The following is a 27,839-nucleotide window of genomic DNA, read 5'->3' on the forward strand; positions in this document are numbered from 1 at the left end:
TGCTTAAGAAAAAAACAACTCAAGCCATCTCCAAATGTAGTTTAATCCATTTTCAGACTCTATACATTATGCATCAAGATTTTGTACAAAAGGAATTTGAGAGGAGCGTTTGCATGAAACCACTTCAGTGGATTAAATTTGCAGTTCAGCACATTAGACTCAAAAAGTATACAAGACATTTTGAGAGTCCTGTCTCCTTCCTTTATATGCATAGTTCCTACTTCAGGTAAATAAGTTTTTAAGAATGAGTGGATTCCAGCAGCTGTCTTTAAGGAAAAAATTAAGAAAGGCTTTGGTCTACCTTCCACTTAGCTTCCCAATGACTGCAAATGTTTGAAGAACAGAAAGCCTAGTTGAGAAGGTGGATCTAAGCTGTTCTGTGGATCTCGAAATTCTTTTAGGCAAAGCCGCCCTATCCAAGGTGGAAAAGCTAATGTGAAAAGACATTCTCAATAGAAGGAGTTCACACAGCGACGTCATAACTGCAAACCCCACACACCTTCAGTTCAGAGTTGAGATGCCACTTGCGTAGACCACCTGGATGGGAAGCTCAGTCAGTCATCCAGATGTCTTCATCTAGTGGAGGCCAAATATCACTGAGACCACATCTGGATGTTTAGTGGGCCAATGACATTTTTATTTCCTGCTGTTTAAATAATGGATTTGGGAGATCTTGGGAACATAGTCTCTATTTCCTCTTACCCCAGAGTTGCTCTGCTGCAGGAGCACACTTTATGGCAATCGGGTCAAATCAGGAGCAGCCAGAGAGCCACTGGTTTCTGGGCTGTTAATGATGGGAGGTCCTAAACTGACAAGCGGAGTCTGACGTCTAAACGTCATGACTGTTATAAACCAGGAGGTGTCCAAACAGCCTATGGAGCACCTGAAAGTTTCTATAATAACTTGTATTTTTTTTTTTCAAGTGTTGAAAAGTTCCTAGCAGTGTGGCTGGTTGCCTGGGTTACAGTGTTGTGTTGACAGCTCTGGTCCTTTTCCTGGCAGCTGAGGATCTGCACAGTGACCAATGAGAGGGGAGCATTCTGCTCTGAACTTTCCATTAGGCTGATGATTCACTTTGAAATCCACACTTTATGAATGCTGTGAATTCAATGTAATGTAGCTGTTGAGGTGTCTACATTCGAATAGGATTCCATTAACTTTATGGTGTGATTAAGTGTCTGAATCATCAGGACTTGGGATTGAATTTATGTGCTTCTGAGAGCCCTTTTGTAGACTGGCAGTTTTGATGAGTGTAATTTGATGTGTGGGATTGGGAGAACAAACCTAGTTGATACCTAAAGAGATATCACCTCAAATATAACAAGGATCTGAGAAGCCAAATTTGAGCATTGAGGTGGGTGGTCACTCTCAGATGTGCATAGAGGAGCTACTCTTCAGCATGCATATTTTTTTCTTTAAAGAACTTGATTTTTGGTGTTAGGAGGGACTTAAAGGTCTGCCGTTATATTGGCTTTCAAATTTTAAAGTACTTAACTATTAATTAGGGTGCTTCTTAAAAAAATGCCAGTTTCCAGATCCTGCCTTCTGATTCTGAGGGGCTGGAATGGGATGTAGGAATGGAATTATAGACCTCCCTGGGAGGAATGCTGACTTAGTTGTTTTGCATTTGGAGGGGTGACAGGCCTCATCCATGGCCTTCCTCACAGCTAGTGGTAAGAGAGTCAAGCGCAGAACTGGATCTCTACATGTTTCCTCAAGGGTCGTTCATCATGTACTTAGTTCATGCTCATGCGAACTGACATTTATGACATGGAAATTATTGGTAGTATGAAAGTCACATGTGCCATATTAGAAAGGAAAAGAACATGGAGTGGCAGAGAGAGTGGCATGTTGCAGTTTAGCAAAAATCAGTTCTGAAATCTCATTTGAAAATTTAAAGTTCTCCCTAACACATAGGGGTTAAATGGGAGATGCACAATGCTTCACATATTTGAGTCAATTTTAGGCAGTTGCTAAGATAGCAGTGTACAAAATATTTTTACTTTTGCATTTCCCTTTATAGATTTCTTTGGACTTAAATACACTGAAATTTTAATTTAAATTCTCCATGTATTTAAATTCCAGAATTGATGAAATTAAACACTTTTTCATTGTTGCTAACAATTTGTATTTATTCTTTAATTCTTTGTGAATCATTTTTCAGATCCTTTGTGAACTTCTCTACTGAGTTGCTGGCTTTTTTTGGTATTGTTTTTAAAGAGCTGTTTTTTTTTTTTAAAGTTATTAACTCCATATCTGTCATACAATTTCCTGAAAGTGTTTTTCTGTTTTTTGTTTATTTATGGTTAATTTTCTTTTATATGGGGCAGTTTAAACTTTTTCTACAGAAACATTAAACTCATTGCTTTTTTTTTGTTCTTTGTGATGATGTTTCATCAGTTTTATTTGTTAAAGCTCTCCCTATCACAAGATCAGGAAAATCATTACTTATACTTTCTTATAGCTATTTTGTAGTTCTAACATTTGGATTTGCTGCTTTCACTTGTTGGTATGCTTTGTAAAATGTAACATACAAAATATAAATATATAACATATAAACATTATTCCTCAAATAGTTGTCCTAGTATCATTTCCTGTATATTACTTTCTAATTGGTTTGTAAAATACATGGTAACTACCATTTATTATATACTTAGGTACAGTGCTAAATATATTTAATGATTATTCATTTTAATGCATATATATTTTATTTGGTTCTTACAACAACATTCTAGGAGTTATTTTTAATTCCCGTTTACAGATGAGCAAACAGAGGCTTAGATAGCTCAAGTTGCTTGTCTATTAAGAGGCAGAGCGGAGAGGCAACCTGAAGATAGAGTGACTCCAAAGTCCACAGACTCAGTCACCCAAATCAGTTTTACCACAAAACACATTCTTAGTATAGGTCATTTTAGGGTTTTGTATTCTGTTTCATTAACTAGGTTTCTATTTTTTTGCACTAATATCATACTTTTAAGTGTTTTAGCTTTATAATGGTTTTAAAACTGAAAGCTGTCACACTTTATTACTCTTCAGCTTTTCAAATATTGAACTCTCACTGGTTCAATATTCATGTTCACCTCAGACTAACATCAGCAAATACAAAAATGCTTCCTGAGATTTTCAGTGGAGTTACTTTTAAAACTTGACATCTTTCCTATATTTAAACTTTGCATCTAGCAAAATGTCCTTTAGAAGAGTTTTATAATTTTCTTCAAACAGGTCCTTTACATCTTACTGCCACTTTAAGTATTCTGTATGTTTGTCACTCTTGTAAGAGATTTTTTTCCATTATATTTTCTAACCATTGTTAATTTATAATCTATTTTTTTTTTTTTTTTTTTTTTTTGAGATGGAGTCTCACTTTGTCACCCAGGCTGGAGTGCAGTGGCACGATCTCGGCTCACTGCAACCTCCACCCACTGGGATCAAGCAATTCTCCTGCCTCAGCCTCCTGGGTAGCTGGAATTACAGGTGTGCACACCATGCCCAGTTAATTTTTATATTTTGGGTAGAGATGGGGTTTTGCCACGTTGGCCAGGCTGGTCGCGAACTCCTGACCTCAAGTGATCCTCCCATCTTGGCCTCCCAAAGTGTTGGGATTACAGGCGTGAGCCACCAACCGAGCCCGGCCAGATAATCTATGTTTTAATATTTATTTTCTCATTTGGCTTCTTACTGAAATTTTTAGAATGATTTTCTCATGGGTTTTCGTTGTAGATAGTCTTACAGTCTACAAACAATAATGATTTTGGTTTTGTGTTAATTACACTTTTAAGTCCTACACGCTGTCTTATGGCAGTGGTAGAAAAATCAAAATACTATTGGTGAAAACAGCCAACCAACCAGCGTATCAGTCTGCCTTCTGCACTTTCTTTCACAAGAGATTTACAAAGTACCTATCCTGCACCAGAAACCATGCTCGACCTTGGAGATAGAGCACCAAACGAGATAGAAACAGTTTCTGTCCTTCCAGAGCTACAGCCTAAGCTGGAGACAGACATTAAACATGGAATGATACAATTACTTCAAATCACAACCCTTATCTCATTCCTGATTTTAATGGGAATGCATCTGGTGTTTCAATTTTTAGTCAATTTGAGATATTCTTTAAGATGTGTTCTTCTAAGACTAGTTTTCTAGTTCTTTTTTTTTTTTTTTTTAAACTAAAGTCAGTATGTCTCTTGACTTTTAGGAAAAGATTTCTCAGTGTTGCCTCCTTTCACCTGTTTTCAACTTCATGCATTTTATAAACAATAAACCTGAAGCTTAGTTGGGGCGATGTGACAGGCCCACCATTATGAAATTGATTTCGACTGAATCCTTGCTGGAATCCATCTTTAGAATTTATCTCAGTACTGCAAAGGCAATGTGTCTATTTACTAGATGTCATGAGCCTGTCAATGTGTTTAACTTAGATTGGAAGCTTTTCCAGAACAAAACTGTTTCTGGGATGCTCTTTGGGCTTCCCTGGGTCAAAACAGTGCCTGCTGCATTCTAATGATTGTTACTTTTAATCTCCAAGCTTCCAGTGGATTGATCTGGAGGCTGGTAAATGACACTGAAGGCTGGGATGCAGCATACGCCTGTCAGAAGCAGTGGTTAATTTTTCTTATTCATAAAAAGTCAATATAGAATGCATGAAAAACACAAAAAGATTTTTAAAAAATCACCTGTAGTTTCACCACTAACAGATAACCCTCCAATTTGTTTGAATTCTTTTTCTTTGCCTATCAATGTTCCCCCACAAACACAAGTCATACTAAATGATAGATTTCATCCTTTTATCATTTGATAGTATATTATAAACAATTTCCCAAATCTGTAATTGTCTTATTATTTTGTTTGTTTTATTTCCTCCATTTAGTGCTGTGCAGTGCCCTGGTGATTCATCTGTCTATTCATTTTGAAATAGTTCTAACAAATAAAGAAGCCTATGAGGACACCTTGAATAAAGACACTTAACTAAATCTGAAATAGCCACACTTGGTTGAATGAGTGATGACCATGTCATCAAAATTTCAGCAGAAAGGAAATGGCAATAATAATTCAATATGAGGCCAGCACCCTAAGAACTGAATAGACTTGGTTTCAAAAATTTCTAGCTATTTTTCACAGACATGTTAGAATGCAGTAGGTTTTTCTATGACAATTATTTTTAAACCACACCCACACATAGAGATAATAATTAGCACCAGTAGCATAATCTTTGAAAAAGAAGAAAATTTCTATCTATTTGTTTATCTATCTACCTATCTATTATCTATATCTAAATTTGGAAATGAAGAATGAAGAGAATGTTAGGTCATTTCAAGATATGAAATATTATAAAGGGAAGATCACTTTGTGGAGTAGAAATGGCAATTACCTGCCCAATAGCTGTTCTTTTTTTCTCTCTCTCTAACAGAATCCCAGTTTTGTTCAAGTATTGGCTGACTCTGTTTTTCAGGGCCATCCTCTAGTCCTGGTTAGCAAATGTTAACCCACCTAAATCTATCATGAGAATTCTACTTCGCTTATCAATATCTGGTTTAGGGTTCACCATGTGACACAATTCTGGCCAAAGGGACACAGAAAATTCTCTTGGCAGGCTTTGGGAAGTTTTTCTTGTTCTTAAGAAGAGATATAAAAGAAGAAAAAAGTTTCTTAAAAAGAATTTTTTTTTTGAGTATTTAGTCCTTTTGAGAGGATATTGCTGCCATTTTTGGACTATAAAGGAACAATACTGGGGACAAAAGCCAAGGTGCTGGTGAGGGCACCACAGATAGAGAAATGATCTGGGTCCTCCATGACGTCATGAAGGGTCTCTACATATTTTTTTTGTTATTTTTTGAGTCATTTTAGGTTTAGAATTTTGCTTACTTGCAGCCAAGAATATGCCAGCTGATTCAGGTGGTACCCATCACAAGTGGACAACTACTAACTGAGCATGTTTGCAGGAGGGAAAAACAAAGTTCTGTTTCTCTTTCCAACTCTGTATATGATCTGACTGTGCCTTTTATTTTAACCTATGGAACTGTCTACTATCCAAGCCAGATTAATACTTCAGAAATACATACTAGTGTTGAGAACTGGATATAGTTAATATCCGTAGCAGTCAACACATCAATATTGGCTCTGCTGAGAGACTTAGCTGGGTTCTTGGAGTAGGTATTTAGTAAATAATTTTTAGTGAATTAAAGACTATATCAGCTGAAAAAATGACCTTGGCCTAAGGGAAAAATTACTAGCAAATTAATAATTTAGGGCCTTGTTTTTTACATTTCTTGTTGGAGAAATCCCAAGCCAATCATAGACATTTTAAAAATTACTAGCCTCACTTGAAGGAGAAAGTAGTTAAGGTGTGGACCCTGGTAGAAAATTCCTAAGTGTGCAATTCATCATACTTGTGAAGCTCAGTCAACTATTTCATAGAATGCCAGTTTAGGAGGGACTGTGGGCTTATATAAACTAAGAAGTAATTACCTTATATAATAAAACTATAAGCAGGTCCCTAGTTAATGAATTTGCTAGTTTTTTTTCCAGTTTATAGACATTGACCCATATGAGACATATTATGTATGCATAACATAGAAAGACATATCGATTGAGTTAATTAGAACAGGCTAAATTGTTGTAAAGAATAGACCCAAGAATGAAGTGGCTCTAAGATGTGGAAGTTTATATTTATTGCTTGTCAGACAGTCTGGATGTGTGCTTCAGGTTGGTGAGTTTCTCCTGTCATGTGTTTATTCAGGAACTGAGGCTGGTAAGTGCACTGTTACCTTCAAATTCTCATTGTCCTCACTGCTATGCAGCCAGCAGAAGATGAGAGAAGAGAACATGCAGGAGGTGTTGCCTGGTCTTGAGCAAAGCCCTTAACATAGCCAATTTCACTTCTGCCCACATTCCACTGGGTAGAACTTCATCACATGGCCATACCTAACTGCAAAGGGATCTGGGAAATGGAGTCCAGCCACATGGTTAGGGAGAAAGGGAAAATGGATTTTGGTGGGCAGATTCTGACACATATGTAGGGTAATAGAAAGAGCACTGGGCTGGAAAATATCCTAATTGGGGTGACCCCATCCTCCCAGGTCTCTTCTTCATTCTCCCTACTGCAGCTAGAGTAATCCTTGCATAGTGCAAAATGCCTGTCCTTCACCAACCACCTCCAAGTTCTGCTTAAAATCTTTTAGTAACTTCTGATTGTATTTAGGACAAAGACAAAACTCTTTACTCTGACTTACAAGGTTCTGCATTATCTAATCTCCACTTACCTATTCATCCTCAACTTTGAAAATGCTCTTACTTAGAGACTTCAGCCACACAGGCCTCCTTTCACACGCTCTGCCTTCCATATTTTATTTCCATAGGGATTTGCACTTGCTGTTCCCTTCGCTTAAAAACTTCCTCCTCTCCTTAATGAGTGCCCAATTCATCCTTGACATGTGCCTCTTCATTAGAACCTTCCTTGATTTAGTCAAATTTCTCTATGTGAGCTCTTGCTGCAGGGTATACCCTTTTTCTAGAATGCATTATAGTTTTTTTAAAACTAATTGTTTATGTGATTGATTAAAATCTACCTCTCTCAGTAGACTATAAACTCCATGAGGCAGTGGTTTTATCTGTATTGCTGATGTATGCTTAGCATAGCTTCTGACACACAGAAGACACCCAGTAAACATTTGTTGAATATAACCATGTTTGAATGAATGAATGATAATGTGGATGCTAATTTGGACTTTGCCATAAATTACTTGTGTTATTACAGCGTCTTTTCACTTTCCTGGCCCTCAGTTTCTTTATTGTGAAAGGGTTAAACTAGAAGATGTTTAGGACTTTTACCACCATGGTCCTACGGTAGTACTATTTTTAAATCGAATCTTGTTGGTCATGGATTTTGTTCGATCATTCAGTTATGCATACTAAGCAAATGGAACAATTCTGGCTCTGGCAAAATCAAGCGAGAACACTTTTTATTTGGAATTTTTGACTATTGCAAATTCAATGCAAACTTTAAATTTATCCTAATCCATAAAGTCCAATAACAACCCAAAAAGGGACTGGGTAGAGTTAATGAAAAATTATCGTATCAATTTTTATACTAAAAAAGGAAAAAAAAATCCATATTTTGTTGGTCATTGTAACAGTTTAACAACTCCCACGTGAGGTTGGAAGATGAGTACTATGTTACTTTTATTCTGGTTGAATTTGGGCCTTGGTTTTGTGAAAGCTATACATGTATTGACAATGCATTAATATAAAATGTCACTGGTATAAAAACAGGGCCTAGGGGCCGGGCGCAGTGGCTCACGCCTGTAATCCCAGCACTTTGGGAGGCTGAGGCAGGTGGATCACGAGGTCAGGAGATCGAGACCATCCTGGCTAACATGGTGAAATCCCGTCTCTACTAAAAACACAAAACATTAGCTGGACGTGGTGGCGGGCGCCTGTAGTCCCAGCTACTCTGGAGGCTGAGGCAGAAGAATGGCGTGAACCTGGGAGGTGGAGCTTGCAGTGAGCCGAGATCTCGCTGCTGCACTCCAGCCTGGGGGACAAAGCAAGACTCCATCTCAAAAGAAAAAAAGACAAACAACAACAACAACAACAACAACAACAAAAACAGGGGCTACTTTTTTCCTCTTTTTGATTTTGAGATGAATATTCAATGAAAATATTAATAACCAGGCCATTTTGATCTCTTTTTTTTTTGGTGCCAGGATGGCAGGTGATATGATTATTACCAGGCTTGATTTCAAGTAGCTGGATAGCATTTATTTGTTTATGTATTTACTGTGTTTTCCATGTTATATAAAACAAGGACTGCTCATTTAGAGAAATCTTAGCAGAATCTAAAGAAGCCTTACCTCATTGTGAGCTGCTTGAGAGACTGGGGCCATTCTATAAATGGTTGATTTCTCTCTCTGTCTCTCTCTCTCTCTTTTTGCTTTAGAGATGGGGTCTCACTCTGTCCCCCAGGCTGGAATGCAGTGGTGCAATCATAACTTACTGCAGCCTCGAATTCCTACGCTCAAATGATCCTCCTACTTCAGCCTCCCAAGTAGCTGGGACTACAGGCATGTGCCACCAGGCATGAATAATTTTTAAGTTTCTTTTGTAGAGATGAGGGTCTCTCTATGTTGCCTAGGCCGGTCTTGAATTCCTGGCCTAAAGCAGTTCTCCTGCCTTGGCCTCCTAAAGTGTTGGGATTACAGGCGTGAGCCACTGTACCCAGCCTGGTTGATCTCTCTATTTAAGATCAGCTGATAGAACACATTATGATGTTGTGTTATACAACGAGTTTGGTACTAAAAGAAATCTATGTTCTCTGCTTTTATAAAGTGTGCATATTTTTGGAAAAGTTTCAAATTCTACTATGGAACTAAGAAGGTATGAATAAGTCTAGAACGGTTGAAATTTACAATTACCTCTTTAAAATGGGATGTATTACTTTCTCTTTTTTCTGAGCATATTTTTTCTAATTTGCAAGATGACTATATTTGATTTTCCATGTGACATTTGCAAGGGGGTATCATTTTATCAATAGTGACATCTGACTGTGGGCATTTTTTCTTCTAATTAATTTTGTTTTGACTAAGATTCTTTTAAAAAATTAATAGATTTTATTCTTTTAAAACAGTTTTAGATTTTTTAAGGATAGTTGTAGATTTGTAGAATAATTGAGCAGATAGTACAGAATTCCCCTATGCTGTCCCCACTCCAGCACTGCACAGTTTCCTCTTAGTATTATTATTAATCTTACGTTAGTATAGTACATTTGGTGCAGTCCATGAACTACTATTGACACATTTTTATTAATTGAGATTCATAGTTTATTCATATTTTTTAAGATTTCCTTTTTCTGTTCCAGAATCCCATCCAGAATACCTTATTACATTTTAGTTGTCATTCTCTTTAAGCTCCTCTTGGCTGTGACATTTTCTCACACTTTCCTTGTTTTGATGATTTTGGCAGTTTTGAGGAGTACTAATCAGGTATAGACTGTTCCTTTTTTGGAATTTGCCTGATGTTTTCTTCATGATTAGACCGGGGTTTTAGGTTTTTGGCATGACGATCACAGAGATCTTCAACATTTTCACCTCATATCAAGGGTACATGAATTAACATGATTTATTGACTGTTGATGTTGACCTTGATAACCTGGCTGAAGCAGTGTTTGTCAGGTTTCTCAACTATAAAAGCATTATTTTTTCCATAGTATATTCTTTGGAAGTCACTATGTACAGCCCATACGTCAGTGGAGTTACACTCCTCCTCCTTTGGAGTGGAGTATCCACATAATTTATTTGGAATTCTGCAAAGAAGATTTGGACCAACATTATTTTAAGTAAGTGGGTTTATATGGGTTTGAGGATTATCCTTATAAACATTTTGTGATTATAATTCTGCATGTTATTTTGAAAAAATAATTCACTTGCGTGTCTTCTGTCTCTAGATTATAAACGTCATTAATTCCATGGACTCTCTCAAGTTAAGGACCTTAATTGTCTTCTTTCATTGTGGTACTTAGAAAGCCCAGAATAAATTACAAGCTAGATTAAAAGGAAGAAACAAACACCAAAATGACCATTGAAGACATTTTCAATGAACATTCTCTGAAGCTAAAAATTATATTAACATAAAACACTTTGGCAGCTCTGACAAATAAAATATGATAAACCAATCTTCTTCACTGAAGGTACTTCTGTGAAAAGGAAAGTCATCCTGAAAGCAAAAGGAATTTTTAGTATTCTCTCTTTGGTTTGAAATTATTTTGATCTGGATGGAATTATTTTGATCTGGATTCGTTTTTCTTTGGAAACTTAAATTAATAGGTATTTTGGCTGTCACGAGGGGGTCTTGACTTCTCTTATTTAACAAATGAATGTCCAGGAAACAAATGACTTTCATGTCCAGAAGAGGGACTTCTTCCAGAGGCTGAAATTTGAGATGTCAGAAGTATTTCTCTTCTACAATTGTTGGGAAAAGGAGCACATTTATTCTCTAGGGGAACTGAAACATAATGAAATGCAATCTAAGAACATGCAAACTTATTATCTACCAGGATGATTGAATGGTTCCAATCAAATGAAGGATAGAAATAGGGGCTTTATATTCAGATTTTGGAAAAATGACTCCACAGTTATATTTAGGCACAACAGTGCCTGCAAATACCTGAAATAGTGGCAGTCTGTGGCTTGTTTATAACATAATGAATATATTTGCTCTTTGAAACTTATCATGGGATCTATGCAAAAAGTTTTCCAAATTATTCCTGCAAATAGAAGAAACATACTTTATTGTGGATGACGAGAGAAAAGCTGCTCCTAAGTGATAGGTTGGTATTATTTTTAAACTGGCTCTTCAGAGGGCAACCTTTATGCCAAAGAGTGCTTAGAGTAGGTGGACTCTGTCACTTTAAAAAAGTCAAACATTTTCTTTATTTCTCCCTCTCTTAGAAACTGCTATGAAGTGTTGCTATGACATCATTAGCAGTAGGACTCTTTTTATAAGAATATTCCCTTTTCCAGGTCTCCATGGCTAGAAGTCTTGGTACCAGAGAGATGACCTTTTTAAAAACACAAATCTGATGTCACTTGCTACTTAAGGTTTGTCAACAATGAGTCATTGTTTTTACGTTAAAAATAAAAATCTGTGGCCAGGCACGGTGGCTCACGCCTGTAATTCCAGCACTTTGGGAGGCCAAGGTGGGCAGATCACAAGGTCAGGAGATCGAGACCATCTTGGCTAACATGGTGAAACCCTGTCTCTACTAAAAATACAAAAAAATTAGCCGGGTGTAGTGGCGGGCGCCTGTAGTCCCACCTACTCGGGAGGCTGGGGTGGGAGAATGGCGTGAACCCGGGAGCGGAGCTTGCAGTGAGCTAAGATCACGCCACAGAACTCCAGCTTGGGTGACAGAGCCAGACTCTGTCTCAAAATAAATAAATAAATAAGTAAAATATAATAAAAAGAAAAAATAAAAATAAAAATCTGTAATGTGCTCCACAACCCCACAACAGCGTTGGCTCTGGACAATTCTTCAGCTTCAGCTTGTGTCCCAGGGACTTGGCACATGCCTCGTTCTGTCAGAAACACATCTTCCTTCACCTTCTCTTCGGTTAAATTTTCTTGGGCCCAGCCCTGATGTTGATACCCATAGGAAGATTCTCTGACCTTTTAGATGCCACCAAGCTCCTTTGCCCTATATTCTCCTAACTCCCTGAGCTTGTCTTTATCACAGTTACTATTAACTGCCCCCACTAAGTTATTAGGGCAGATACCATGTCTATTTGGCTCACCACTAAATGCCCAGGCAAATAGAAGGTGCTCAACGAATACATCACAATGAATAGATGAATAGAAATGAGTTATATATTCTATCCTTGGATACATTTTTCAAAAACTTAATACACTCATTAGCATAAGCAAGTTTGTTCCCTTATTATAGTAATAAGGGAACAGCAACAAACTTGCTTATTCTAATAATACTATCATATAGTAAGGAAAAGGAAAGGTCAGCTTTCTCTTTATTTCATATCAACTACGAGATGGCTAGATGAAGATAAAGGTTAAGCACTTGGGTTTTGTGATCATACTGGCCCAAGTTCCAAACTTAACTCTACCACCTGCAGGCAGTATGATCATGGAGAGTTACCTAAACTTTCTCTGTATTCCAGTTTCGTCATCTGTAAAGTAGGTCAGACTCGGTTTGGAAGCCCCGTCCCACCAATCATTAAATGTGTAACTCTGTTTAGGTTAATAATCCCTCTAAGCTTCAGGCTCCATAACTATAAAATGAGGCTAACGATTAAAGACTAATAGTATCTATCTATCTATCTATCTATCTATCTATCTATCTATCTATCTATCTATCTATCATCTCTCTCTCTCTCAGGGTTATTAGGAAGACTAAATGAATATAGTTTTCCTAATAACCATAATATATATATTATTATCACACATTATATATGTTAAATGAACATATATATATTTTCTTATAAATATATGAAAAGGTATTCAACCCATGTGGAGTAAAACAATAAAAGCAAATTAAAGCAATAGTGTGACATTATTTTCTATCAGAATATCAAAGACAAAAAATTGACTAATGTATGTTGTTGGTAAAATGTAGAGAAAGAGGTATTCTTTTTTTTTTTTTTTTTTTTTGAGACGGAGTCTCGCTCTGTCGCCCAGGCTGGAGTGCAGTGGCCGGATCTCAGCTCACTGCAAGCTCCGCCTCCCGGGTTCACGCCATTCTCCTGCCTCAGCCTCCTGAGTAGCTGGGACTAACAGGCGCCCGCCACCTCGCCCGGCTAGTTTTTTGTATTTTTTAGTAGAGACGGAGTTTCACTGGGTTAGCCAGGATGGTCTCGATCTCCTGACCTCATGATCCGCCCGTCTCGGCCTCCCAAAGTGCTGGGATTACAGGCTTGAGCCACCGCGCCCGGCCGAGAAAGAGGTATTCTTACACACTGTTGGTGGGCATACAAAATGGTGAAATATCTTTGACAATATCTAAGAATATTGGAATGCACATACAATTGGACCTAGGAATTCCATCTCTAGAGTTTTGTCCTACAGGTATAATCATATACATTCACAAAGATGTGTGCGCAAGGGTGTCCATGCAGCATGGCGATAACAAACTGCTGGAAACCAAAAAGTTCAGCAGGAGGACCCATCAAAAAATCATGAAATTGATAAAATGAAATATTACATGGTTGCTAAAATGTACTGATAGGAAATTCTCTCTCCGATATATTACTTGCTGAAAAGGAATGTAAAGAGCAATATTAAAAAAAGACCACTTATGCATGTATCCAATTGTTTGAATGGGCAAAAAATACTTTTGCAAGTTGTGGTTGCTCTTACTCCTATTATTATTATATCTTCAAGTTGGGTTGCCAGAGAGATCCCTGGGCTTCTCCACCATGGAAAATACAGGAGAGCAGAGTGGCAGGGTGGCTACCATGGGATGACTTCAACAGAGGGAGAGGACATGCTGCCCCACAGGTGCCAGTGGAGAGAAAGAGAAGGCTCGGAATTCTGGCAGACAGTCTAATCAAGCAACTGGGCAATGGGTATTAGGGATGGGCAGCGGCATATTGAGTCCTCATAACCACTTCAAAAAAAGTATTACTTCCAATTAACAGATGAGCAAATAGAAGTTGAGTAGCCTGTCCAAGGTCACACACTCACCAGTGTGAAGCCAGTATCACACTGTGGGAGTCTCAGTCTAGAGACCACAGCTTTAGGCATGCTTACATATATTGTCTCTATATGGTGTTTAGGGATCCTAGTGCTATTTTGGTTCAGTCTTAGAGTCCTGATACTTCTGACTGATATCCTTGCTCAGATAAGCACTCTTTATTGGAGATGCAGGTCTATTCTGTGCCAACGATTGCACGTGAAGCTGTTTTTGGTGATTTCTGGAAGCTCCTTTATTCCACATTTGCAGTCTCCCCAGTTTCAGTTTGTTCTGGAGAAAACACCGCTTGATGGAATCCAGACTTCATGAGCCCTCCTACTGATCTGCAGCCATCAACGTTTTCATTTAGGAAGGACAGCTCAGAGAAGAAACACATCTCCAGGCCTTTTAGTCTTGGAACTGCAGGAACAATAAACATTGTTTTACCTTAAAAGGTACTCTTACTTCGCTGATCAGTGTAGTTAGAAAATTACCAAATGCTGTCAGATCTGCCTGTGCCCCCAGTGAATATATTTTGGGCAGTTTCTTTGAACTGATGGAGAAAGTAGGGTTAAAGCTGATATTCAATCAAGTGTCACCCCGATCAAAGTACTGTATAACCTAGAAAATTTTTGAGGAAACTGCTCTCCATTCCAGCATACTCTGACGTATAAGAACTTTGGAAAAGAGTTTGGTAGTAATTAATTAATTTGTCCAACTGGGGACAATCAGCCGGCAAGTTGATATTTTTTCTTTTGAAATTATATTTTAATAAAGGTATTTAAAGACTTGAGATTTTAAAAAAATCATTCCACTGCAATATAATGGTTAATTTTGGGAACTCTATGAGTTTGATTTGTATTTAAGATTTTTACAATCTATATATAGGTTGGTCTTTAATAACCATTTATACATTGCTTCTTTTTATATAGGTCATGTATTCTCCTGGGAGAGTAACAAGATTAGAAATAACAAATACAGTACAGAATAAATTAAAGTGCTTCAAACTGCATTATATAATTTCAGAAAATTGGTTTCACACTGAAACGTTTAAATAAGAAAAACAAATGATTTCAGTAAAAAATAAAAAAACAAAAAACCCTCGTATATGCACTTGAATTACTATTGTTTAACAAATTTTATCCTCAGTAGTGTGGTACTGATATCTTTTCACAGTGTTCCAGTAATGTGGCAGTTCATTTGGGTCAAAATGGATAAAGTTATTATCATTTTTCTTTATTTCTGGTTATTTAAAAAGTTGGCTTCATTCTTCTTGAAGATGAATAGCATTTATTAGTCAAAACGTCAAAGGACTATCATAAAAGTAATTGTATTTTTATATATAATTCTCCAAACTCTTGTATACAAAATATTCTTATTACACTTGGTGCAATAAATTCAGAGGCTGTTATGGGATGGGAGATAGCAAAATTGGGACCAATACTTTCCTAATTACTTAGGAAAATAAAAACTGGGGCTTGGTTTTCCTTTCACAACTAAGTGACGGAGATACGACGCTCCAGAGAGTCTATTATTCTGACTGGTTTTGTTTGTTTCTGTGAAGTTTAGCATCACTCTCCTTGTACCGAGTCCTCAGGCCTTTTTCAATTTTTCTATTCGTGCGTTAAAGGCCTCTTCCTGTATTTGCAGTTTTTCGTTTATCTCGGTCTGTGAAGACAATCATAAAAAACGTGGTTATGATGGAGCTATCTTTTGCTGCACATTGTCTTTGTGGTTTTGACATACTATAGTGCCTAAAGACAGACATTATCCCTCACACACCTTCCTGTTTTGCAGACATAGCTGTGTTTCAGCCTGTAGTGATGTGATAACACTTTATCATATTTCTCTGCACATTTCCAATGTATAGCATGTCTGCTATGAACAGGAAGTGGTATTTGGATGGCCATTTTTCACATAGCCTTGTGTTGGAAGATAGGATAATTTATCTGTATTTTCAGACAGACTTTACCAATAAGCACCGAATCAGAATAACTGCTTTGGGCTCAGTTATTGCTGGGCTGTGGGTCCCTCCACCCATCTGCAATGGATGTCTGTGTCTTCTGTGTAATACATTCTAAATGAGATCCCAGGAAGCTTCTGTTGCGAAAAAACAACACAAATAATCTTACAATTAGAACAATTCCCATAATTAAGAGTATTCATCATACATTAGAACTCTTGGAACGATGCCACTTTGTGGTATAGTTTTGGTAAAAAAAAGTAAGCAATTACTCTCAGGTTTTGTGATTGCCGAGGTGGTGATAGCATTTTGCCTCTGGCAGTGATCTTCTGTGGACTCATATTGCTACCTGCACAATTCCATAAATACTTTCACATTATCTAAACATTAGTAGCCCTGGAAATGTCTTCCCTTTTTCACAAGGGATAATAAAATTAGGTACAGAAAAACCAGTGGTGGTTGACGTAGCGAAATTGGTGTTTTTGTTCTTGTTTAGGTGATTTAAAAAATGTCTACCACTGTATAAGGAGTAGCTTATACACATCTGTGTTAATAAACTCAAAAAGTTACATTTCTAATAGCTGTAACATTATTTGAGGGCTTCAGGGTAACTGTACTTTGCAAACCTTTTATTATTTTAATTTAAATAGAAGACATTTAAAAAAATCAAATACTGTTTTAAGCCCAGATATAATTTTTCATATTTATTTACAAGAGGGTAACTATAACAGATAGTTTTGAAATGTCCATGCTGCCTTATCTGATGAGATGTGATCTCATCTCACAGTAAGATATGATATTTCTGGAAAGATCATATATGTGCCAACAATTCTGGGTTCAGAATTCTCACAAGTATGAATCTTTTCTGATTCAAGCTTTAGTAAACCTTGGGATCAAGCTCTGGCCTCTGCTTTCTTATCTTTTCCTTTCTTGGTGGTTGGGTGGAGGAGGCAAGGAGGGATGGAACTGTCCTCCAGGTCACAGAGGAACTTTTTCTTTAGGGTGTACTGACTCTAAAGAAATCATCATCTACGCATGATTTTAGGTAGGGTCGAAAGGAGCACTGGTCTCGGACTGGGACGATCTAGGTACTAGTTCAGCTATGTCGCCTTAGGTAACTCACTTCACCACCTGGATTTTAGCTCTTACCTTAAAAATTAAGTAGGGGAGCCGGGCGCGGTGGCTCAAGCCTGTAATCCCAGCACTTTGGGAGGCTGAGACGGGCGGATCACAAGGTCAGGAGATCGAGACCATCCTGGCTAACACGGTGAAACCCCGTCTCTACTAAAAAAATACAAAAAGCTAGCCGGGCGAGGTGGCGGGCGCCTGTAGTCCCAGCTACTCGGGAGGCTGAGGCAGGAGAATGGCGTGAACCCGGGAGGCGGAGCTTGCAGTGAGCTGAGATCCGGCCACTGCACTCCAGCCTGGGTGACAGAGCGAGACTCCGTCTCAAAAAAAAAAAAAAAATTAAGTAGGGGAATAGGATTATGTTAACATCACACTTTAGTTTTTGGATTCGTAATTCCAACTTCCAATTTTGTGATATACTTCACCAATGTTATCTTTCATTGTTATGATGTCATGAAATACTTAAAAATCTGTTACTCCTGCCTCATTAAAATAAATTTATGGCATACAACATATTGGACCACATAGGGATTAAAACGGTTTGAAATAATTTTACCACAATTTCAAGGGATTGGGAAGAATTTCTCCACTCAAACAATTGATTCTTCCCACTTTCAATTAATGTCCCTCTATGCCCACCAGTAATCTCATTTCTTTTCAGCTAAGGATTAATGTGCTTATCATCTACCAGTTTCTGTTTCACTACTGCATAGAGATTTTACATTCACTTGGAGGCCTTTCTGGTATTTTACTGAGACAGAAATTATCAAAACAAGTGTAGGCCTTGGGAAAAGGTTCCTGAAGGTGCACCTAAAAGAGTGGCATACTGACAAAGGTGAATAATGTTTCAGATCTCCAGACTTTAGTGCTTAGTACTTTAGTTCAGTCACAACCAGCAGAGTTTGGATCTAAAGGCTCTACTTCTAGTCAAGAACAGGCTGCCATTAGCCACTTTTCTTTATCATTCTTCAGAACCTTGCTGAACAGACAAACAATCCTGCAAATACTGTGGTTGGGTCTGGTTCTAGTTTTTTTTTTTTTTTTAAAGGAAAAAAAAAATAGGTTCAGTAGTCTCTCATTGACCACTTCTTTGAGATGATCTCATGCTCAGCTTTTCTAACCTGGAAAATTCAAGTTGACCTAAAAACATCTAGCGTCCCAAGATGGCAAACTTCCCTCAAAGTTTTTACATTATTTTACTCTATTGCTTAGACAGGGCCAACAGCCAACATGTAATGTAAGAATTTAGTGTTAGCATTCATATTTCTCTGAAATGTAGTTCTTTAAATATATTTAAGTTTGCTCCATTGGGTATAATTTTTATTACACAACTCAGGGCCAAAATAATTTCATTTTGAATGTATCTTTAAAATTAAAATACCTAAACTATACAGGCTTAAAATGTTTGCTCTATTCAGTATAATTTTAATTAACATCTCAGGGCCAAGATAACTTCATTCTTAATAAATCTCTAAAACCATAAAATGAGTCAATGGGAAAATAAGTGAATTAACATAAAAAACTTATGGATTCATACTACATTTTCAGAAATTTCTGTATTAGAGAAGGTCAAATATGCCTGAAACCACAAAGAAAAGGAGTTTTGAAAAAAACTGTACTTAAAACATGAATTATTTACTGCCAGTTTTTTTTTTTTTTTTTTTTTTTTTTTTTTTTTTTGCAAAAATTGTAATAACAGTATGACCTTTACACAAAGGAGGAGAAAAAAAACTGTGGGAAAATTTAAAACATCTCACAAGCAGTAATTCATTAAATGTTCCTACAGCAGGTCAATGTATTCAAATGGCATATATACACTGACCACTGACACATAGCTACCTTTGAAACGGGATATGGCAGTTCTTAGAGCAAGGAACACTGGAAGGCAGGTTTTAGAAGTGGAAAATAACCTATACATCTAAAATAGGAGGAGGAATTTAGGTAAGCAGAGAGTAATTACCCAACTTGGAATCTGACCAAGACGCAAGGGTAAACACGGAAAAAGTGCCACACCACGGGAGTATTAACATCCAAAGTAGTCTGGTTGTGATATTAGAAGTTATGTGGTTTTTGTGGATAGCACTGGAATTAGAACTAGAACCCAGGTCACAGCTCTCATTCAGGGTCTTTCATCAGTTGTCGACCCTGGGAACTCTGCACAAATAACTTAAGTCTTTCTGTGTCCCATTTTTCAATTTATCAGGGGAAGTGCCTGCCTCACTCACATGGAGTTTACTAGGATTACTGAGAAAAAATACATAAAGGGGTTTGCCATCTCGAGCCATTGTATAATTCCACATCATCATGCTATTTCATTGAAAAATTGGCAGTAATTTGGCCCAGGCTGATATCTACAAATCCACTTACTATGGAAATGATTGTGGCACCTAGCGGATCTGCATCCCTGTCCTCTGGTCCATGTCCTCTCCGTGCTTAATTACATTTAGGTGAGCAAGCTATTGAACCTCCAGGATGGCTTCAGGCCAATGGGAAGATAACATACAGACACACAGCTATCATACAGAGTAGTGGTATAAATGCTGTAGACTGTAATATTGAAAATAATTTCAATGAATAGTTAAAAACATACTGTTCACTGCATGGAAGACAGCTTTGGTAAAGACGTTTTCGATTTTTTGGGCCTGCAAACAATTCAGTTACTGTCTAGTAGTTCCTTGGCAATAATTTCAGAGCTGCAGGATTGCAAAGGAGCCCAGAGCCATGATTATACATAAACTATATTTAGATGAAATGTTATCAAATCTAAAAAGGAGATATGTTCTGAACTCAGCTTAATTCAACTGCACTCTGCCCTTCTACACAATAACCAGTTATTACATTCATGGGGTTGTTAACAATAAAGCTTTGTGTAAAACGTCTTCTTCCACTATTTCTGGTAAACACTAAACACCCCTTATTAAGCTGAGGACTTTGGCTGAGCCTGTTGGCACCAAATCATTAAATGTTCGTGTAAATAGTGCAATAACATTTGATGATTAAACAAGTAACAAGGTATGTTTATGCCAAGCTAATCTTGTGCTCTTTTTAAATTAGTTGTTAATACAGTGGGCTTTTAATATATGGTCTCATGTTCAGATGACAACTAAATCTTCTCCTGAGGTGCATTAATATTTTAAATATGCACTAGGTTGCCCTCCTGATTTATAGTCATTTCTAAAGAAATTGCAAGTGTACTCAGAATGTGCATTTTACTTATTTAATCATTTGGCCTGAAAAATTATGTGAATTCCTGTAAGTCTTTGAGTTGGGGTAGAAATGGCTGTTTGTTTTTTGAACAGAATGAGAAAGAACTAAGCATAAACCTAAGCCAGTTAATAAATCATTGGCAGCTGCTATTCATATGGCTGCTGCCATCACTATGTTCGTGTAGTTATTGGTGTAAACTGCTTAGCCATTAATGATAGGTGAAAAGGAACAAACTGTCTGAGAGGCAGTTCAAAGATCTGAAAGTCTTTAGAAATTTGGGGAGAACACTTAGCTAAGGATTAAGGTTTGATCTTCAGTGTTTACCATTTAGAAATGCACTCCAATTCCTTTTGCATGAGCAACATTTACAGTTTGACAAGATATAAAGCCTTTACCATGTTATTTTTTGGATTTTGTCGTTGATTTTGTTAACTGATAACATGCACCACACTAGATGCTGTTGGAAAATCTATTTTGTGATCTTACTGAATCTCTGATGACGCAACTGAGAATTACGTGAAGCTGTTAAATTGAACTTCATCATAAGCATCACTCGTGCTGGCCGTGTGGGAAGTGTTTATAGACATTAAAGTTAAGGTTGGCTAATTAACCAGTAATAAAGTAAGTGAGCATACTATCAATACTGAGTACCTGAATGCTGATTAAAATGTCATCTGTGACTTGATCCAGCACTGATTTTACATCTTCAATGGTGAACCCAACTAAAGGATCCATGTTTGAGGTGTCAGTTTCTGGCTGAGACTCCTCAGGACTTTGTTCTTGATCCAACCCCTAGAATATTGAAGGTAAACAACACTCAGGTGATTTCTAGAGCATTCGGTGATTTATATGGAATGTAAAACTTCTTGTTTTAAATTTATTTTATTTTACTTTAAGTTCCAGGATACAAGTGCAAAATGTGCAGGTTTGTTACATAAGTATACGAGTACCATGGTGGTTTGCTGCACCTGTCAACCTGTCATCTAGGTTTTAAGGCCCGCATGCATTAGCTATTTGTCCTGATGTTCTCCCTTCCCTTCCTTGTCCACCCTCCAACTGGCCCACATGTGCGTTGTTCCCCTCCCTGTGTCCATGTGTTCTCACTTGAACCTCAAATTTCTATTGGATACTTTTCTAGCAGAAACAATGTCAATCTGGAGGGAGATTTTGATTTGATGTTACTCTGCATTTATATTCCCATTCATAAGGATTATGACAGATCAAGTCATGGTATCAACGTGGTGCCTAGGGGAAAGTGAAGGTGGAGATTAGGAAGGGTGGGGTGCAAAGGATTAAAATTGCTGAACTACCATCAGCGGTCTCATCTTTGAATTGACACTTCGAGAAATATTTGTATTTGGTTGGGAAAAATCAGAGGCAAAGAAAGTGAAGAAAACCTTTAGTTCGTTTCCTCCCACCCCAAGAGAATATAATGATGAGGTAGGGTGAATGAAAAGACAAAAAGAAACATACCTTCATTTCTGTATCCAATGTTGTGGGGGGCTCTATGAATGTTGAATAAATATCAGATGAGATTCCTTCTTCCAGAGGATTTGGGAAAGGGCTACATGCAGACTTGACAACCTCTATCACTTGCTGATGGGAAGAAAAAAGTTGAATTATGACACAGCCTTTGGTGAGCAACCACAGTTTCGGTCAGTTCCGTTACATATGTACCATAGTTCCAAGTCTGTTATCTTTCAAGTGCCACCTCCTTTGAATTTTTGATGCCATTGCCCTCTTGGTTCTCTAGTGCTTTTTGAGCTCCATTTCTCAAAATTAACACTTTGTTTGCCCACTGTCTCATTCCCTTTCTATACTCTGTGGTTTACGATTTCATGTAGTATCTCCTCGATCTTAACTGTTTTGTGCTTCAGTATCCCCTTTCTCCTGACTATAAGCCCTCTGTAGGTGGAGAACCAAGTTTTAGATGCTATGTGTATCTTCTCTAGTTCTGGCAGAGGATTAGGTGTTTAATACACTTAATGACATCCTGATGGGGACTGCTATGACTCGGCAGAATGTAGCTGCTGAAGTGGCCATCAAGAACTTGGTGATGAAGACGATAAGGGCTGCAAAGGTTAATATATGAAGCCAGTAGACCAGGGAGGAGATTTGCCAAACACACAGAGGGCAAGGCAAGACTTCACTATGAGCATTGAAGAATTCTTTAGCAGCAGCGTGCCGCTCAGAAGGAGGCTGATGGTTGGTTAACACTGGAAATGAAGGGAAAGGAGAGTCAAGGAAGCCAACTTTGGCAGTGCCCATCTCACTCTGTCTCAGGGGAGGGAAAGGGGAGATGAGGGTATTCATCACATTAAACATTTGATTCATTTAATTAGGTGTTGTTCTAATTCCATGTTTAATAAGCAATATTTTGGTTATAATTTGAATTCCCGTCCCAGTTGATCTGTAGAGACATGCCCAATTGAGGGTTCTCGTTTTCACGCCTACTACATGCCTCGTTGTAAATAGATAAATTGTTTTACTTTATAGGAGCCTGTTACTGTGGCCCAGAGATGAAGTCACCCACAGTATGCTGACAAAGTCAGGCCCCAAGATTAGAGCTTCAAATGTAAGTTTGAAGACAAAAATTTGAAAATGCATAAATTCGCCAAATAATTATCATCCTGTGAAGCCTGAAAAAGAAAAACCAATGAAATAATCATGAATTCATTTTTAATGTCTCCACGATATTTCAAATGAATTTGTATGTTACATGTCACCATATAAGTATTAATGTTTTTGATTTAGATAGGTTTTGGAATGTACTGGCAGCTAAGTTTTATTTTTGGTCTTACAAATGCTTATGTGTTTTGCATTGAATTAATATTATTAATTTTAACTTGATTTTATACAAAGTTGCTGCTTAGTGTAAATATATAGAAGCCCCAACGTGTCCTAACTTTATAGGCAAAAAGATTTGGAAACCAAGAGGTTAAATGATTGGCCTAAGGTCAAATAATTACTTCTTGACAGGGCTGGGAGTTAAACTCTGGTGTGCTGACTTCTTGTCCTTTGTGGTTTTCAGTAAACTGTAATACGTCATTAAGTTGCCATATTTGGAAATTACTGCTATTATCAAGCACTTAATTTTTATTCTGTTAGGTGACATCATTCCAGATTGTTTATCTTAAGTCAACTAAATGTTAATCAAAATAGAATATTTAGAAAACATATCAGAACGGTTCTTTTCTCTTATGCACTTCCACGAGCCATTGCATTTTTCGTAAATGGGGCATACAAGAATTTCATCTTCCCACAAAATGATTTGTACCTTTTTTCAGCACTCTTGTTTTTCATCCTTCCTTTACCTTCTATTGCTCTTTATCTTACCAAGCTAGGAAAAGGAGACAGCTAAACATATTTTAGTGGCCTCTGAAACATTATAGGTAAAATAAATAAGCTGCACATGGGAATCAGAGACAAGGGAAGATGATGAGGTATTTACTTAGTGGTATAGACTTTAATATACACTGAGGAACAGGAGTGGGGGTGGTGGGGATGAGTGAGATGGCAAAAAGAAGAGAGAAAGGAATTGAATGGAGTTTACTGAATTTACTGCAGGCACTGAGATAATCTGCAAGGTAAAAGTGTTGTTTTTAAGGCAGTAGAATTTTCTCTGGTCTACTGTCACCGTATCTGTCTTGTTGCTGAGCTTGGCCATACACAGGCTAGGCCTTTCTGCTCACTTGACCTCACACCCTGTGGAAGTTCTCAATAGGTTGCCTCTCCGGCCTGGTAGTAGCAGATTCTACCATCGGCCCTTTTCTACTTGTACCCATTTCCCCATCAGATTATACACTTAAATGTAAGCAGGTATTTGTGTCCAATTCTCTCATTTCTTTCTCTCACATCCCTGTGCTCTGGATTTCTTTATAAGGCTCATCTGAATGACTCACCAACTACCCAGTTTCCTGGTCTTTGGCACCGTGTGTGTGTGTGTGTGTGTGTGTGTGTGTGTGTGTGTACTGGGCACACACTTGGAAACTTGGAACTTCCCAGCTTCCACATCATCATTTCTTTGGTGGAGTGAAACTCCCAAGAACCTGAAGTTCTGACTGAGAGTTGAGCTTTTCTTTGCCCTCATTTTTATGAGTGTAGCCCACATAACTATTAATTTGATTTAATTGGTGCACAGAAACTAGGGGGTGAGAATTTCTTCAGGGTGTTTTGCATACTATTAGTGAACCAAACCCTAGCTCTGTTTTTCTTTTTTATGAAGAATTACGCTTAGCTGTGTTAGTGAGATACTGCAAGGGAAAGAAATGTCCCAATTTCAGAAGAGGGTAAATATAAAGTCTTTTCATTAATAATAATAAAGTACATTGTCAAATATATGGTTTGAAATAAACATAATGCCCAGAAGCATCACAGTGATTTTTTTCACATTAAAAATGGTAGCCTTTTTAAAAAGCAAGTTTAAGGAAAATTAGAATCAATAATTGTGGTGAGAGCCCAGAGCCAGAAACTATGTTTAAATGAAACCGTCTGATGCAATAGTTTCTTTAAAAAATACAATTAGGCCTTTGTATTTTTTTTAACAAAACCTCATGTTTTACAACATCGCTGGTTCTGTAATAAAATCTATTTAAAAACAGAGAGACATGGTCAGCTTTATTAAGTTAGATTTTCTGAAAGAACGTTATAATTTCCTCAAGTCTATGAATAGTTGAAGCAAATTAAATAAAGCTAGTTTTATAACTATTTTTATACATTCCTGCAGAATTGTAATTGTCTCATTTTTTTCCCCTCAAAAGTCTAATATGTTACCTCTTAAATCTGGAAAAATAAAAACAGAAAAGGATCAAGAATGTTTATTAAAAAAACACTCCTATTTGGTACCCTGATTTAGCAACCTCCCTTTTTCTATATGAGAATAGCACTCATAATCTTCAGATCAGGAAACAAAGGGAAGGCCTTTAAGTGAGTTGCCTGAGGCCTAATGCTGAGATTAAAAATCAGGAGTTTCTGATTATACACATACATCCATTTGGCCAAATGATTGGTTTTGCTTGACTTTCAAATACCCCCTAAATATTACTTTGAATGTAAAGCAATAAATGTGTTTCTCTTGCCATTTTTGAATGCTTGAACACAAATGGATATAATAAAAACAATCACGTTGTTCCATGTGAATGCCATTTATATTTTTTCTGATAATGAGCAGACCATTTGAACTAAGGTGAGTACATTAAAAGCTCTAATAAAGAAGAGAATAGATTTCTAAACAGAATAATGGACTGTTAAGTGAACATACAATAAATAACATCTACAGATGTGGTTGCTAGAAAATTAGTTTTGCATAACTTGCCAATATACATTTCCCCCAGATGTTATCTGTTACATGAAAATTAAGTTAGTTATATTGTTCATCACGTGCACATTGCATTAGTGTTATTTAAGATGGTTTACATCTTTACCTGACTTGTGCTATGGTATTTAAAGTTGAATTGTGCTTTAAGTTGAATTGTGCTATAGTATTTGAAGAATATCAAGTAAATGGCTTTTTGGCATAATTTAATACTCGTAAGTATAAAATGTCATTGCCAAGCATTATGTATCTTAAAAAATCAAGGTTGTTATTTACAAGCCAAATAAAATCATAAGAAATCTTTTAAAAATTTGCATATTCAAGATGAAATGGACATCCGCCATGGGAATAAATACTAAGAATTTTGAACTCTCTTGGAACTAAGTACAGGGTCAGTTTGGATCTAAAAACATGCTTATAGAAATTAGACTGTTTCTAGATCTTACTGTGTCTGAGAAGTGGTATAAAGATTTTATCTGAAAATTTGATCACTTCATGCTTTCTTTTTTCTACTTTCCGTGTTAACATTATCAATAGTATGAGCTCTGATGTATTGTTTTACTTTAGTAATGCTTGTTTGGAGAAAGTATAGTGATTTGTGTGTAGTGGTTGTGCCACTGGAATCTATGACTAAGGGGGTAATTATTAAATTATTAAAATCTATTATTAAATTTTTAAGATATTAAATATGCAGTTAAGATTACATCTTTCCACTATTTTGAATAGCAGAAAGCAAGATAAATCTGCTCAAGCTTTTTTGAGACACAGGCACATAGACAAAATACTGGTTTGCTTTGTAAAGACATTTGTTTGGAATTGTCAGATGATGACTTCATATGTAAATCAGAACTTACTATAAAATGTCAAAGTTTCAAAAAGTAAACTTTACTGCAAACTTTCCTGACTATTAACTAAGGGAAAAAAAGCACAGAAATTCCTGTAATGTTTTAACGATTTCCCCCCCTTGAAGAAAGGCATTACTCATTTGCAAGTCTAATTAAGAAGTACTTGTGTGGTTCTGGAAATTTTTAACAAAAACTTGCAACCCATTGCCCACAATATATGGCACATAAAGCAACAACATATGAATGCCACCTGCAAAATGCAATAAACTCTAGTAATGTCATACTGAGGCCATAAATTTTAAATGAAAAGAGGAAATTCAAAAGCCAACATTATCAGAGAAACTAATTAATCCATTTTTAAAGTATTTTTCTTTTGTGATAGGGCCATTACAATCTTCTTAATATACTCTGTAAATGTAGAATATCAATTCTACTAACAAGAGTCCTCCTCCTCCTTTGCATTTTTGACTTGGAAATAAATTTGCAAATGCAGCACATTAATTTTCTTTCCTATGCTTAATATGCAGTATTTACATTTTGAAAAGGTTCAAAATGTTGCCAGGCTTCTGCAGAGTATGAATAGACATCTAATAGCAAGTTCTATTTTTATCCACAGCATACTGGTAGTTTGAACATTTATAACTTAATAGAGCTTTGAGACCATCAGATCCACACATGCTAATCACCTAAACAGTGAACGGTAACACAGTACAACAAGTTAGGACAGGAAATGAAGATTACCCATTCCAGCTGAAGCTGCAGGGAGAAATTTAAGTTGGCAGGCCACGGTAAACCAATTTGCAATCTGGCTAGGACACTCCAGTTAACACCTTGTGTCCATTTTTATTTATCTCTTGATTTGATCTTGTTTCGCTTGGGCTTCAAATAATAATTTTTAAAAAGTTAGATAATTAAAGTAAGTGATTCCAGAGTATTTTAGATATCTTTTGAATTTTTAAGTGTACTCCTGCTTAAGGCCAATATGACAATTTGGAAAGAAATCTGAGTATTCCTATTTTAATGACCTCAGACAATAAAATCCTCTTTCATGAATCAGAAAAGGAGCATCTTCTTGTAGTGTAAATGCAATTTAAAAGGAAAAGATGTTTTGATCTGGCCGTGGTGTAAACATTTCCTGAGGGATAGAGCAGTGCTTCAGATACCCAGATATTTTCTAAAGATGCAATAATCTGGAAGATAGATCACGGA

At 36.9% G+C, this 27,839-nt stretch overlaps 1 protein-coding gene and 1 long non-coding RNA gene across 5 annotated transcripts in view; one reads left to right on the plus strand and one right to left on the minus strand.

The window, feature by feature from the left end:
* The window catches only part of LOC114669983 (uncharacterized), a 153,101-nt gene that overhangs the window by 54,740 nt on the left and 70,522 nt on the right, over window positions 1–27,839 (plus strand). For both annotated transcript variants that reach the window (XR_013397848.1, XR_003719375.2), the window contains one exon: window positions 22,968–23,046. This is a non-coding gene — a long non-coding RNA (uncharacterized LOC114669983). The remainder of the gene's footprint in view (window positions 1–22,967; window positions 23,047–27,839) is intronic.
* Window positions 15,437–27,839, minus strand: part of CABCOCO1 (ciliary associated calcium binding coiled-coil 1) — a 104,685-nt gene continuing 92,282 nt past the window's right edge. For 2 of the 3 annotated variants that reach the window (XM_028853351.2, XM_077945094.1), the window contains 3 exons: window positions 21,945–22,067; window positions 21,123–21,263; window positions 15,447–15,841 (listed from right to left, as the gene is read on the minus strand). In XM_028853351.2, the coding sequence (XP_028709184.1) occupies window positions 15,767–15,841; window positions 21,123–21,263; window positions 21,945–22,067 (339 nt within the window). In that variant the 3' untranslated portion in view covers window positions 15,447–15,766. Of the gene's footprint in view, window positions 15,842–21,122; window positions 21,264–21,944; window positions 22,068–27,839 lie in introns of all 3 variants that reach the window. The other variant, NM_001194905.1, reaches the window with a different exon arrangement.

Source organism: Macaca mulatta, chromosome 9 (assembly GCF_049350105.2).
Source record: "Macaca mulatta isolate MMU2019108-1 chromosome 9, T2T-MMU8v2.0, whole genome shotgun sequence".
Lineage (NCBI taxonomy): Eukaryota > Metazoa > Chordata > Mammalia > Primates > Cercopithecidae > Macaca > Macaca mulatta.